The 15453-nt window shown below is 48.7% G+C and overlaps 1 protein-coding gene across 9 annotated transcripts in view; it reads left to right on the top strand.

The window, feature by feature from the left end:
* Positions 1–15453, top strand: part of RARA (retinoic acid receptor alpha) — a 162726-nt gene that overhangs the window by 108094 nt on the left and 39179 nt on the right. The window contains exon 1 of one of the 9 annotated variants that reach the window (XM_077313710.1): positions 4605–5868. The exons of 7 other annotated variants lie outside the window; for them this stretch is intronic. In XM_077313710.1, the coding sequence (XP_077169825.1) occupies positions 5700–5868 (169 nt within the window). In that variant the 5' untranslated portion in view covers positions 4605–5699. Of the gene's footprint in view, positions 1–4604; positions 5869–15453 lie in introns of those variants that run through there. One more of the 9 variants, XM_077313713.1, reaches the window with a different exon arrangement.

The raw sequence follows: 15453 nt of genomic DNA, 5'->3' as shown, positions 1-15453 counted from the left end.
ACCTTCCCAGAATCAGCCTCTCCATCAGATGGCTCTCCAGCCTCTGTTTAAAAATCTCCAAAGTTGGAGAAGTAGGTGTAGAAAGTCAAGGCCTTCCCCTGAAGAGTCCCCCCATGTGCTGATGCTCTAAGCTTGACTGCCTCTGGACATGGAGGTTCCCCTGAGCATTGCTGCTGGACTGTTCACAGATTTCCCCCTCCCCAAAAGATTGCATTCAGTGAAACCTTGCAAGGGTGTCTTCTGATTTTGGAGAGAACTTGAGATTTGTCCCTATAAGGGGAGCAGTGTCCTGGGAGGGGCTGGGGAAGCCCCACTTCTCTTTATGTTGATATAAATTGCCAAGGAGCAGAGGGGGGTCGGGGGGAGCTTTGTGGGTTCAAAGAGCCACCCCCTAGACAAAAGCTCTGTGATGCATTTTATTAGGCCCAGGGACACAAAACAGCATGCAGGCTTTTTGAGTGACGAAAGACCAGGGGTGGCTTCTGGAAAAACAGCTCCGCACTCACGGATTTGGGTCGTGTGTCTGTAACAGCCAATTATTTCACGGCTCACACCGAATTTGTGTTGGAAATGAGGAAATTGATATATTTTAATTGTCGACATTAAGGGTTTCAAGTAATGACGTTTTAACGGCTGCTAAAATCCCCTTTTTTAATATACTGGCCTAATAGATTTCCAAATCGCACTGTAGAATCTCATGCGATTATCGTTAATTTGATTAATGGGATCCGTTTTATTAGTCTGTTCTGTCTTCTTTTCTCTCTCTCTTTTTGGTACTCTTTGGATTAATAGAAGTTGCGGGATTGGAGCTGTTGCGTTTGCCCCCCGAGTGACCATTTAAGGAAACAAGAAAGATGTTTTGAAGGACCCTGAATTTCCTTTGGCTCCTAAACAGAAAAGCTGCCAAAGCCCTTGTAAATGGGTTCATTAAATGGGCTTCTCAATATGAAATTAATGATCTGTTTTGCATTCAAGAACCACCTGGACTCCTTTCAAGAAAGGAGTGAGGATGTATAATTGTTTTAAGGGATGGGTGAGCAGGCTCTTCACCAAATCCAGGAGCAAAAACCCGAAAGCTGGAAGAAAGAAGTTTGTTAGGGCTTTTTTTTGTGCATGATTTCCTGTGTGGAGAATCCAGTAGCCCCTTAAAGACTCACCTTCTGTATGGCTGTGTGTGAAGAATTGACCAGTGACGCAGAAAACCTCCTGCCCTGCCCCAAATTTGGTTAGTCTTCAAGATCCCAATGGACTCTTGATCTTTTCAGCCGCAACAAGCAGTCTAACCCATCTCCCCATCTTGATCTGTCTTCATCTGGGGGGAGAGGGTGCAGATGGAGGGGTGTGTGTGTGTGTGTGTGTGATCTCTGACCTCACCACCTTTTCAAAGATTTGAAGAGGAGATGGGAAATAATGCCTGGCATTTCAAAGGCTGCAATTGTCCTCTATTTATTTACCTGTTACTGTTTGACCAGGGTGGCATTGTCTCGGGCAGGAGGGAGATAGAGAGGAGATGCCCCCCCCAGCGGCCCCTCCCAGGCAGTTTCTAAACAGCCCTCGCCATAAAACAATCCCTTTCCCCCATTGTCAGGTTGTATATCTCACCCAAGCGCTTCTCTCTTGAAAGGAGATGGGGTGCTGGAGAGTGTGGGTATTTGTGTGTGTGTGAATTTCTCCTTTCTTTCTCGTTACCCTTTATGCTAGAGATGGGAGATCTCGGACCTTGAGGGGCCAATAGACACAGTGTGTGCGTCTTGGGCGTTCTGGGTGTTATAAAAGCATTTCCCCACCATATCAAGCACTCCTGACAAAGGCCCCGAGGACAGTCCTTATCAGATGTCGAAGAAAGAGGCGTATTTTCACACACACACACGCACACACACACCGCTACTATCTTCTCACTTTTAGATGTTGTTTGAAAGCAGTGATTTCTGTCCTCTCCCTCCTTCCTCTGAAGGCGAATCTGATTTCGGACAGGACCGGTGAACGCCTCTCCGTCCCCGGTGCTGAATTTCTAGAGAGGTTGTGGGCCGGGGGCCGGTTTAGCCTGGACTCGGATAGCTATCCCTCTGGGCCTTGTTACATGGGTGTCGTCTACGTTGTTGGTCAGAGAAATGCACCCTGCACATGCTCCTGGGCGTCTCCATCTGTCCAGTTTTGTGGGTTGTGCCCTGGCTGTGATTTAAAACATTAAAGATGAACTCCTGCATAGCCCATTGGTTGTTTCCCGGATATGATGTCAGCCGTTCAGTCGTGTCCGACTCTTGGCAATCCCCTGGCTCAACTGTGGCCACGATTTTTGGTCTTCTTTTAGTTGAATAATGTTCTGGTCGGTGTCCATTTTGATTGTCTCCAACCACCGCACTCTTTGTCGGCCTGGTTTCCTTTTTCCACTGACCAATCCTAGCATAATTGCTTTCTCCATTGAGTTGGATCACGGGATATGGCCAAAGTCAGTGACTCAGAGTTTTGCGATTTTGCCTTCCAGTGATAGATCAGGCTTGATGCGCTCTAGTAGTTGCTGGCTTGTGACTTTTGCTGTCCATGGAGTCTGTGGAAGCCTTCTCCAACGCCAGAATTCCAGCAAATCAGTCCTTCTCTTGTCCGATATTTTCATCGCCCGACTTTTACAGCCATAAGGGCCTCTCCTCTAAGGGGAGAGGAAAGGGAAGGCGACTGTAAGCCGCTTTGAGCCTCCTTCGGGTAGGGAAAAGCGGCATATAAGAATCAACCCTTCCTCTTCTTCCTCTTCTTCCTCTTCTTCCTCTTCTTCTTCCTCCTCTTCCTCTTCCTCTTCCTCTTCCTCTTCCTCTTCCTCTTCCTCTTCTTCTTCTTCTGTGGATTCTCTGTGTGTTACTTGATTCTGTATTGGAGCGTTGTTTTTCGTACCTTACCCTCTAGCAGGATCCCTCTCCTTGGTCAGTTTCTCTTCCTTGTTTTCCCAGCGGAGATAGCAAAACAGCTAAGAGTTAAACCTCCCCAGTTTTAATCTTTGCACAGCTGTGAATCCAGTAGGTTGCATGATGCAAACATCCGGACCCCTCATCTTCAAGATAAGAGAACTTTATCTCTGTGTGCTTTTAAGTGGTTTGAACGCATCCGGATCATTTTATGAACACTGCAGCTTTTCTGTATGCCAGCAGGGGCTCATGGGAATTGTAGTCCATGGATTTCTGGGGAGCCCCAGTTTGGCCACCCCTGCTGCGTCTATCTTTCTGCCACCCTTTCAAATACCGAGGAATTATGTGTGACTTGCAAGTTTGCATCCTGCATTTCATATGTTGGTTGGCCAGTTATTTTCTGTTTAATTAATTCTCCCCACTCCCACCTTTCTCCCCATGGGGACCCTGAGCGCCTTACATTGTTCCCTCCCCTCCATCCTATCCTCACAACAACCCTGTGGAGACGTCACAGCGGTGGGCGGGATATAAATCACCCAAATAACATAAGTAGGTTAGGCGGAGGGACTGTGACTAGCCCAAGGTCGCCCAGTGAGCTTCCTAGGCACGGGTGGGAGACTCGAACCCAGGTCCCGCTGATACTAGTCCCAGGTGGGCAGCCGTGTTGGTCTGAAGTGGCCGGACAAGATATGAGACTCACGTTTTGTTCCGACCCCAGTCTGATGCTCCCAACCCCACATCCACCTTATTCTGCAGATCCAAAACTTAAAATTGTGAAGGATTGGAACTTCTGGCCCCCGCCTCTGCTCACGTCATGTTCCCGTTTCTGCAACCCACCGTCAGCCAGCAGGCGCCGTGATTTGGCCAGGATTAGAACCCGTGCCCTTGGGATTTGTGTGCGTTGGTCCCTGGGCTTTCTGTCCCCGAGGCCCTGCCCATCCGGCCTTCCCTTCCTCCCCGACCTGCGTGTGGCGGAGGGGCATCTCTCTCGCCAGCCTGCTCTCTGGGCATCCCCTGCCCCTGTGTGGCGGCGGGCGGGCAGGCGGGCGGCAGCCCTTGGCAGGCTAGGGGGAGGAGGAGGCGGGGTGGGGGGGAGCGCCCCTGTGATGTCACCAGCAAGGAGAAGGCCTGTGAGTGGGTCATTTGGAGGTGAAGCTTTCTGCCAGGAGGGTTCAGGCGGAGTTCAGCTGCATAGCATTAGGCAAATGAGGGGCAGCCGAAACCTGCCTGCCGGAGAGGGGTGATGCTGGCAGGAAGGGCCGCCCAGGCTGGGGGTCCTTGCAGCGGGGCCGGGGGAGGGAGAAGCCTGCGTGTCGGAGGGGCGCTTTCCGCACATCCCCCTTGTGCGTGGATGATGGTGCAGGGGCTGCCCGCTTTGTAGAGGGCGGCAGCTGGGAGCGAGGCGTCCTCTCCACCCCCATCTCACCCGCCGTTTTCCCCCTTCTTCCCCTCTCCCTTTTTTCCCATTCCTCCTCCCCTTCCTTTCTTTCATTCATTAATTTCGCTCCCTTCCCCTTCCCCTTCCCCTTCCCCACCCCCTCCATCCTCCTGTTTGCTTCCGCAGTTAGGTCTGGGCTGCACCAGGCATAGACCACGGCAGGTAAGGAAAGAGTTAAGCCCGTGGAGTTTTCGTGTCAGGGAAGACATTTCTTTTCTTTTTTTTCTTTCTTTCTTTTTTTTTTTTGCGCTGCCTTTAATCTATCAGCCCTGTGAATCACACACACATGCGCGCCCCCGTCGTGCGCACATGCACACAGGCCGTTTTCTCTTCCCAGGGAGAGGGGTTGGAGCGAGGCAGCTGGAGAGAAATCCTCCTGCATCCGAGGAGGCTCTCGGCTTGGGGGTTGGCGGCTTCCCCAGCTCTGAGAATCTGACAACACATTGAGATGCTTCCTTCCCCCCCTCCAGCCCCTCTCGTTCCCCCTCTGTCCGCGATCAGGAGATACGGCTTTTGTTCTGCTTTTTAAAAAAATGCACACATAGGCACCCATGGACATTGCTCTTTTGCATTTCATCCCACGGTTTGCCAGACAGGAAAAGCAGTCGAATTGTTGCAGGAAGCTTTGCTTATTTTGTCTTTTTCCCCCTCTGAAACTTTTTTTTTAAATCTCTTTTTTTTTCTTCCTTTTCCTGGAGGGAGTCGCTGCAGAAAAATACTCCTTCTCTCTTCTTTTCGAGTTTGGGAGGAGGAGGAGGGAGGGAGAGTCACGGAACAGAACAGAAGGCGGAAATGTGTTCAAAATTTGGGCTAACGTCAGGGAACCTTCCGAATAATTCTGCTTGCGGGAAGATTTGAGTGGCTTGCATTTTTGTTTTTTAAATAATCATTCTCTTCCCCCCTCCCCCCCCTTTATTTTTTTGGATTTATAAATATATTTTTGGTCTTGAAATGGGAGAAGCCTCTCATCCCAGGATTGGCCGGCATGTCTCCCCAGGGACCCGCCTGGAATAGAAGCCCGAAGAAATTGAAGACTTCAGTATTGTCTTTGGGGTTTGTTTTATTTTTTAAAACTTTGCACAAAAACACTGGAGGCCGACCCAGCCTGCTTGGCGGATTCCCCAGCTGCTTCTGGATTCCCTAAATATCTCCCCACTAGGGATTGAGAGAAATCAGAAAAACAACCAGCCGAGCCGTCCCTTGTCCCTCGATTCGTCGCTACTGTAGGATTTGGCGCTTCGGTTCTCCGTAAACCTTGATTCCCCCCCCCTCCCTACTTCCCTCTTTCCTACCCCCAATACCCCCCCTCCCTGCCCCGTACACACACACACACACTTCTTTCCCTCTTGTTCTGCCTGAAGAAGATGTACGAAAGTGTGGATGTAGCCGGATTAAACAGCAGCCCTAACCCCTTCTTCATGATGGATTTTTACAACCAGAACCGTGCCTGCTTGATTCAGGACAAAGGTGCCGGGAACCCCAACCCGTACGGGACCCCTCTCCGTAACCAGCACTGGAACAGTTCCAACCACTGTACGTATACTGGGATCTCTCTCGGGCCCGGCATGACCGGGTGTCTCCCTCCTCCCTATCGCCGGCTTTTCGATGTGACCTTATTAAGAAAGATCAGGTGTTATACGGGTGGTGGGGGGGGGGCTTCTGTGGGAATGGGGTCTCCCACTGGAACAGCCTGGCTCGGTGGTTCTTCAGTGGCCGTGATCCAGTTTGGGGGTCACTGTGCTTCTTGCCCCAAGCATGGATGTTTGTGCCCAGCATCCTTTGGATGGCAGGATCTCCGTTGAAAGGGTTTCCCTTCGGAGGGAATCCTTTCTTTTTCAGGTTCTCGGGGAGATTTCTAAGCCTTGGCTTCTCCTGTTTATGTGTTGGCGAATTGGTTTGATTTCGACAGTGGCAGAGCGTGCCTGTGACTTTTCTGTTTGGATGTAGGAGCGGATTTTCTTTTCTGCCCCCCCCCCTCCCCAGCAGTGCTAGAACATTCAAAACTCCAGCGTGCGAAATCTTCTTAAGCCTATAGACCCTCTCTGTAACTCGTCACTCCAAAAATATTTTGCATCCTGCTGCAGACGCAATTTCTTATTTATCTTTGTTTCGTACAGACGTTTGCTTTCTGCCTCTCCCTCCCCCTTCACGGGGTACACCGTGCCTAGGCCTGTGTCCCCCACCCCTCTCTTTGGTGTTAAGCCACAGTTCCTGGCCTGCAGTGGAGAAGGGGGGGGGCAGTGGTGGTTCTTGTGTTGTTCTCGTTCTGTAAATTCGATCTAGTTCTGGCGGAAAGACCCGGGAAACGTATTTCCACCAAATTCCTCCCAACCATCACCAAACAAACGCCCCAAGCTGGCTTAGCAGCTCCTAACTCTTGATAAGGTCTCTGACCGAATCCAATTAACTAAATAGTACACCAAGCCTTTAATCTTTCTATATATACATATGTGAACAGCCTGTGGGGTGGGGGTGGGGGGTGGGAGGGTTAGGGGGCGGCTGGTGCTAGCAAGGATGGCAAGGACTCAGTTTGAGGAGTGGGCTCTTCGGGGTCTTTTAGACAAACAAACAAAACACCGGATTTTGTAAAAAAAATGTATCATTGCCACAATTTTCTAGACGGGGCTACTAAAACCTCAGACATCGCAGTATCCCCTCCCCTGTGTACCCCCCTCTTTCCCCCAATTATTTTTTTCTGGACCAAGCAAGCCTTATTGTTTGCATGAGACCCCTCCCCTAATGGCTCTCCCAGAGCCTTCCTGGAGCGTGCGGATTGTGAGTCAGCCTGTGATTGGGACTCAGCTGTGGACACCCCCCTTGCACCTCTGCTCCAGTTTTGCCTCAAATTCCCCCTCCCTCCTTTTCCCAGGCAAAGAGTGGAGTGGGGGGGAGGCTGTTGGTTTGGGAACTGCAGTTTCTTCTGCAAAGAGCCAGAAGAACCCCGGAGAAAAAGGACGAGACCAAAATTTTACCCCCACCCCCACCCCATGCGAGGTGATTCCATAGATCAGGCCTGCCAGCGTGCAGTAACCTCACAGGAACGTCCGGGAGAAAGAGAACAACCAAAAACTTTTCAAACTTTCTCCTAGAAAGCTGCCCCCTCCCCCCTCGAAGTGGATGAGAAAATTCATCTCCAAAATGCAGATCTGATTGCAAAACAAAACAAAACAAAAAACAATGACCTTTGCTTTAGATTAACCAGGGGTTTTGTTTGCTTGTTTAAGGAGGTGTTTTTGTCTCCTAAACCCCCTACTCTGGAGACGTTTCAAGGGGGGAACAGGAACCAGAGTTTCCTCTCCAGAATCCTAACTGTGTTTCCTGAACCTCTTATCAGTATAGGATGGATTTCATCCTTTCTTCAGGTGCCTTCCCCTCTGGAATGAAGGCAAAAGGAGACCCTCGGAGAATCTGGAATATGCACCTCCTTGGAAGTGGGCGCATAAGGCATTGAGGGGGCGGGAAAGACAACGATGTTTTGCAATTCTTGAGGGTTTTAAGTGCTTCACAGACATTCTTCTCCCGAGTCTGTTTTTGCAGTCAGCAGTACTGGATGGGAAAGGTTTTCCCCGGGTGCTGAGATTCGGGTTGCAGGTGAAAGGTTGCATTTATTACCGCTTCCTTGGTTGGGGGGGGGGGGAGCATAGTTCCCCAACACATGGAAAACTAGCACCTCAGCAGAGAGCAGAGTTCTAGCCCAGCGCTCTCCCAAAGGTGCTGTTTGTGTGGTGGGCAGGAGGAGAGACCCCCCCCCCCAATCTCAGTGGAACATCGAAACAGCCAGCTCCCCCACCCAACCCTCCTCCCTACATCCCAGCCAGAAATGGTACGGTCAAGGTTTCGTTCCTCTGGCTTTTATTTAAACCAGCTTTCGGTAATCCATGCTGGCGACTGTAAAAAGCAGGCCAATATTCTTATCCTCACATTACAGGCACAAGTGCTGAAGAAAGGGGTTGAGGGGGCGGGTGGCTTGCCCCGGGGAGTCTGTGAGCTCCAAAGTCGGATCCTTCCAGCTGTGCTCCTCCCCCCCAGAGTAAACCACTGCAGAAGTAAGATGCAGCCTCCTGAATTATCCCTGCTGGTTGATCACTTTTCTGTTCGCCTAGCTGAAGATAAAACCAGGAGAATCCAGCTAGGAATCCTTATTACGCCCCGGGAAAAGGACTAAGGAGGTCTGTCCTGAATAGATTACAATGTCCTGAAAAAGGGTATTCCTCTTTGAAAAACCCAGAGACATCTTTATTGCCCGTCTCCCCGACCCTTCAGTTAAAATGAAGCCAGAGTGTAAGCCAGGTAGCTTGTCTGCCTTGTGAAATTCTGACTTAGCTGAAACATCTGTTGGTTTAGCTCCTTGTTTTATTTGTAATCCACCTTTCTAGCCAAAGCCCGAGGCCTAGTACGATAAAAACAGGACCGTAAATGCCATAAAATGGCCCAAATTGTTTTGCAGGCATTAAAACTACATCTCAGTTCTCATTAATAAAAAAAGATGCCATGTCGAATAACTCTGCTTTCTCCATTCTGGAGAATGACAAATGCATCTGCCCCTGTCCCTTCCCCCCTCCCCACCCCCAAATCTCTTCCCTGGATGTGGGCCACTCCAAGCTCCCTAAAACTTCTTGTCAAGTCTGGTGAAATGCTTGCATCTTCCCTGGAGTTTTGGCAACTTTGTGGAGGATGCTAACAGATAAGAATGCTGGCAGGGGCTCATGGGAATTGTAGTCCATGGACATCTGGAGGACCACAGGTTGACTACCCTTGCTGTAGGATAACAGCTCTCTTCTGCTTACTCCACGGCTTGCATTGGGAGCTCCCCGCTTCAAGCAGCAAATGGGCTGTCTTGCGCACACCGAGAAAAATGACAACAAGGTATACAAAGGAAGCCAACCAGGGAAGAGCGTGCAGAGGAAAGTCACACCGAGTGTGCAGGGAGTAGCACACTTCTGGATAAGAACGTGCAGCTTGAGAAACCACGCCCTTGAGCGTCCTGAAACGCAACTAGAAGCAGAGAAGCACAGCTGCAATAAAAAAAAAAATGCAGAATTCATCACGCTCAAATTCATCCGGGTTTCTGCCTTGGTGATTCAGTGTAAACATAGACGCTGGCCCAACACCCTTTCTCCCTTCCTCCTCAGATGCACACAAGTGGTATAAACTGCAGGCTCACCCAAATCCCTCCTTTTGTGTTGGAGGAACAGGAAAGCAGCAGCGGAAGGGCCATGATCCCAGTTGCTGATTTCTGGCATCAAAGGTTTTTTTTTTTTAAACAATTCCTTTCCTCTCTCTTGTCCCCTAGAACAGGGGTGGTCAGACTGCGGCCCTCCAGATGTCCGTGGACTACAATTCCCATGAGCCCCTGCCAGCGTTCTTATCTGGAGGGCCGCAGTTTGACTGCCCCTGCCCTAGAAAAGATAGCTTCCCACTAAGCACAGCGCTCCAAAGGGACTTGGCTTTTTACCCCTTCATAAACAACCTGATCTACAAACTGAATGAGGAAGGCCTCGTGGGAGATCTTGCGTGCCTGTCCTCTGGCCTTGATCCGCAAGTGGGCACACGAGATCTTTCTTAGCAACTTTGAGGATCTCTTCCTTGCCCCACACTCCCCACTTAATAGCAGCCACCCTGGAAGTAGACCTTAGACCAGATGGGGAATTCTCCCTCCCCTTCACGTGATTCGTTGACATGCCGTATTTTTATACTTTTCCCCCCTTCCTTGGTGATCACCTCCCTCTTTCCCCTTCATTAGATGGCAGGATGATTTCCCTACCGGACACCTCAACGTTTGTCGGTGTCTCCCCTTTGGAGATGTGTCGGCGTTTACACTGAATGAGGACAAAACATCACCCACGCTGGCTGTGGGCCATGCATTGGTGCACCCCTCTATCGGGCCGGGGCAGGATCTGAGCTCCCCTCCTACCCCCGTCCCCTCCCAAGTTCAGCCTGAATCTAGCGTGAGAAAATTGGGGAGAGGGGGAGGCGGAAGGCCCTCCCCTCCGTCTGCTTCCTCCGGAGCATCTGCTGTGCTTTCTTGTATGGGCAAGCCTCATGCCTGCTGCTGGGGGGGGGGAGGGAGGGGAGGAGAGGAGAGGAGAGAGGATGGGACTGTTGGGAAGGGAAGAGCTGCAGAACCGGAAGCCGGGGATGTCTGCAAAGGGGTTATTTATAGACCACTGGCGCTCCTGGAGCTGTACACAGTGCAGAAGGGAAAACTCTGGCGGTTCCATATGGCTCACCAGAGAAATCCCTTTGGCATGGATTACAATGGGTGTCCTGCGTTTGCCAAGAGAAGGTGGGAGGTGGCTGGGTTTCTGCAAAGACCATTGCACACACGGTTTTCAATGTGGCCTCTTTTTAAAACAAAATATGTATTTGGTTTCTTAAATACATGGAGCTGGAGCTGAGACAGGGTGAGGGGGGTGGGGAGGGGGAAGGAAGCACAATGCCGGATTCTTAAAGCACCAGCATCCCTTTAGCATACAGCCATCCAGATCCCTGGGATCTTTTTACCATCCTTGATGCTTTCCCCACCCAGTCATTTAGATCCGAACAGAAGACACATTCCCAGGAGCCGCTCTGTAGAACCTGATAAACAACTCCCTGGTCTCTGACGTCCCTGTGGGACAGATGTGGCTGCTAGCATCAAAGCGCTCCGTGGATCAGGCATGCGCACGCGTGCGCGCACACACACACACACCCGTGCACCATTGTCCAATGAGAAAGGCTTTGCTGGTTGTTGTTGTTGTTGTTTTAATATTGGCACACCTTTGCGTGTTAGCAGTCTGAATTATGCAAGAAGGTAACCCAGATTCCGACCCAAGGAGATTCTTTGAAATAAATTATAAAGTGAATTTTTCATGGGTTCTGCATAATGTATTCTGTGTACAAGATGGAGCTTTCGGGTAGATTTTGCCTCGTTTTAGCCAGGGCAGTAACAGCTAAGGGGTACAGTTAACTGCTACACCCCCAATCTGTGGATGATCTTCTGTTGTGTTCCCACGTGGGTTCAAACTCTTTTCTGCAGTGAACAGGACCAGAACTGTTGCTTCTTGTGTTTTCTGGAAAGACAGCTGAGTTCCACAGGGTGGCCAAAACTTAGTTCCCAAATCCAGCTTCTGCAATTTTGCAGAATTCCCCTGGATGGATGCCAAGAGTGCATCCGAGCCCCCATGGACTTTGTGGGGCAGGGCTTTCCTACTTCTGCCTCCTGCTATGCCTCCTGAAATTTTATTCCTGGAGAACAGTGCTCAGGGGCCACAGAGGCAGGCAAAATGAGATTTTGGAGAGAGAGGGCATTGGTGGGGACTCAAAATCCCCTCTTCCTCAGATGGAATTAATATCCTGTTGGACGGGGATGGTGTCGTTGGATCAGTGTCACTTATCAAGTTCAGAATTCTGGAGAGACGGATTCAGGCCTCTATCTACCTCCTCGGGGTATATGGAGTCAGGCATCCCCCTCTCCCCCTTGCTAAGGGCTGAGATTATCTCGACTGAATTAGTCTAATGAGCACTGGATTCTGTGGCCACAGTGCAAGCTGTGCAAATTAGGGCTCAAGAGGCTTGAGTTCGAATTTTCGTTCAAATATATGAGCTGGCTGCGGTCGAAGGCAGAGTCATTGCTGTTGGTGGTCAGGCCGGAACCAGGTAAGGATGGAATTCTGGGGAAATCCCGGCAAAATGTTTCATCTGTATTTGTCACAGGCATTATCATCCCACTTCAGGTTCCCACGCGATCCAAATGGACTGGTAAAGGCTGTTTCATAGAGTTGTTGTGAAGGGCTACAGTAGACCATGAGACAGGCTGTGAATAACAATTAACAGTCGGTCTCAAAATACGTCACGTAGAATGAGATTCATGTTTGGTGGAGAATTCTTTTTTAGGCTTATTCTTGCAGAAATAAAGCGTGACGCAATTTAGACCAGGGATTCCCAACCAGGGATCTGGGGGCCCCTGTGGGTCCGCAGGAGCTCTGGAGGGGGCCCGCAGCCTTTCCCCTCCCGCCGTAATAGACTCAGCCACAAACTAGGGAATTGCCCAATTCCATAGGTCCCCCTCCCGAACATGAGTGAGTTCTCTCATGGTTTATTTTTTTAATCTTTTAAAAAAATTGTTTATTAAATAACGGATAACAGACAATCAACAAAAACGCCCCACCAAAAACAAAATTCACCCCAACACAACTCTGTAGCTTCATAAAACTTTTGAATCCTGTAAACAATGTCCATTTCATCGCTTACATTTCAACTGTTCATCTTGATTCCAAGTCTCCCATTACAACACTAAGTTCACATACCTTACAGTCTGAAAATTTCCTTACGTAATTTGCCAAATTGAGCCAAATTGTATTGAAACCTTCAGTCTTTTTCTCCCCTTGAATTACTTTAATGTTATTTGTTAACTTTTTCCAATATCATAAACTGCCTAGTTCTCTTTCGCCAATTATCTAGTGAGATGTAATCTGCGTTTTTCCAGTTAGTGGCAATTATCATCTTCTCATGGTTTATGGGCCTGCATGCCTACTTCACCTTAAACCACCTCCTGTCCCTCCCGCACTCAGTCCAGCCCCTTAACACAGGTGGTGATGTCACTTCCAGGGGCGTGGCATGGGGGCATGGCCAGCTGACATCACTTCCAAGTTTCTCGAAGCCTGAAAAATTATCTCAGGAGCTTGTTCCATGGTCAAAGGGTTGAAAAAGGCTGATTTAGACAAACATAATTAGAGGCTAGGATAATGGACCAAGATAAAGAGAAATTCAAAAGAGGTTCTTCTTGGATGTACCAAGATATTTCACTGTAGCAATCGAAACTCTGCATTTCACTCTATTCCAGTGGTAAAGATTTTCTTTGTATCCCTTGCTGTTACTAAATACTCAGCTGGTTAGATTTAGCAAAAAATATTACTTTATATGTTTTTTTGAGCTTTAAGATCTTGAATGAAGAGAGAACAGGATTAACAGCCTAGCATTTTAATCATTTTTAATTGTCATACTGTATTGGGGTGGGGGGAATCAGTTTAATAAAGAATCTTTGCAGGTTTTTTAAAGAAAAAACAAATCTGATTGCGGATATCCATGTACAAACAAGCAAAGCTGTTTGTTTGTTTGATAAAGGCTGCCGTATCCTTTAAATGCTTAGAAAGTAAGAATGAAAGTGAAGGTAGGAAACTGGCAAAATGGCAGAGATTATTTTGATGACTCTCATTGAGGCAAGAATAAATACCCTTTAGGTTAGAGAAAGCAAGAATCATACGTGAGGATCGGTAAGAAAGAGCTGCGGACATTTCATAAAACACGATTCTGCATGAAAGGGAACCAGCTAAGTCAGACTGTAGCTAAAATTACAAGTAGGATTAAGAAATGTATTATCTCTGTGGAGAACAGGTAGCCAGTTAAATGTGTGCTGTAGTATTCTAATTTATTTCAAAAACAGATAAATTCCTCTAATGAGCTTATTAATAAATCGTTGAGCAAAAAGAGTGTTTTCAGGAGGTGATCAACCCTATTTGTTAATTTTATTTTCTATATCGTTTAGCCTAGAAAATTAATACGTTTCAATCAGCTCATAGTGAATTTTTTAAAAGGTACCTGATATGTTAGCAAACGTGCTAGATATGCCCATCCTAGCCTGTCAAAGGCCTTTTTAAGAAGCCTGAAATATTTAAATATTAGACCACATATACTGGAGTGGATGACTCTAAATCAGGGGTAGTCAACCTGTGGTCCTCCAGGTGTTTGTGGACTACAATTCCCATGAGCCCCTGCCAGCTTTTGCTGGCAGGGGCTCATGGGAATTGTAGTCCACAAACACCTGGAGGACCACAGGTTGACTACCCCTGCTCTAAATAAAAAGGTGTTGCCTGATCTTGCCAGCACCTTTAACTTGTTTGAACAGGGAAGTCAGCCTTTGTCAACAATCCGTAATAGACATGTTTACTACAGTCTTCAGTGAAACAGTTTGGTTACAAATATAAAAGTGAATCAAAGGCAGATAAAATAAAATTTAAAAGCGGGCACTATGAGTAAATACCAAGGCGAGAGCCCTCCCTTCTCTGCCTAGTGGGCTTTAAAATAATTTTGAAATAAAACGTGGATCACTTCTGAGATAAACCGCCAAACTGTTGCACCGTTGGAAGCTCATTTAGATTTCTCGGCGGGAAGATTGTTAGCGGCAGACTAGGTTCCCACGGACCACTGGTTCTTCTCAACCATCACCTGCCTCCCCTTGCAATCCTGAACTGTGTTCTGGGATAGCTTCACAGAAACCCCAGCTGGACCGGCCAGCATCCTGTCTGCTTGCCCTCACACCTGATCCCCTGTAAACACCCGGGCCTGCAGAGAAATCCGGGATCGGTCCCCCTGCTCATGCTGATAATAGGGGGAGCACGAACTCTCTGAGTCACCACCCCAGCAAATCCTTTTTGATGATAAATCCCCATTGTCTTTGCTCCTGTCATTGGGTTTGATAAGGCCCCTCTTAATTGACTGATGCAATTCCCTAGGCACCTGACCACCTTTTTGATAATCTGAAAGTTAGACAATGTCTTGGAAAGGATGTAAACATCTGGGAGCACTCAGAGTTCTTCCCTTCTCCTTTTTGCGAACTATTTACTGTGCGATGCTGGAAGGAGATAGGAAGCGGGGTCGAATTCCCTCTGGTAGCTGGGCCTCTTTGAAGTCATCCCGGATTTTTCTGGCTCGTCCCCCGCCCGCCCTGCCACAAAGCTGTTTTATCTTTCCTCCCGAAGAGAGAGGATCTGTAGGAAGCGGTCAATAAATGGCTTTTCTATTAAGGTAGGGAGAGGGTGCAATCGACCATGTACAGAGAACTGGTATGGTGCTTGTAGCTGTAGTTTTGGGGTTTTGTGAAACGGAGGCCTTGTTTTCTTAGAGGTAATAAATCGAGCTGTGTCGTAGTGGTTAAGAGCAGCATCTTCTAATCTGGTGAGCCCGGGTTTGATTCCTTGCTCCTCCACATGAAATCAGCTGGGCTAGTCACAGCCCTGATGGTGCTGTTCTCATAGAGCTGTCAAGGCGCTCTCAGCCCACCTACCTCACGAGATGTCTGTTGTGGGGAGAGGAAGGGAAGGCGACTGTAAGTTGCTTTGAGACTCCTTCGGGGAGAGA

The sequence above is a fragment of the Paroedura picta genome, chromosome 16, assembly GCF_049243985.1.
Source record: "Paroedura picta isolate Pp20150507F chromosome 16, Ppicta_v3.0, whole genome shotgun sequence".
Taxonomy (NCBI): Eukaryota; Metazoa; Chordata; class Lepidosauria; order Squamata; family Gekkonidae; genus Paroedura; species Paroedura picta.
Note: the sequence above shows the minus strand (reverse complement) of the source record. Positions and strands in the feature narration are given on the sequence as shown.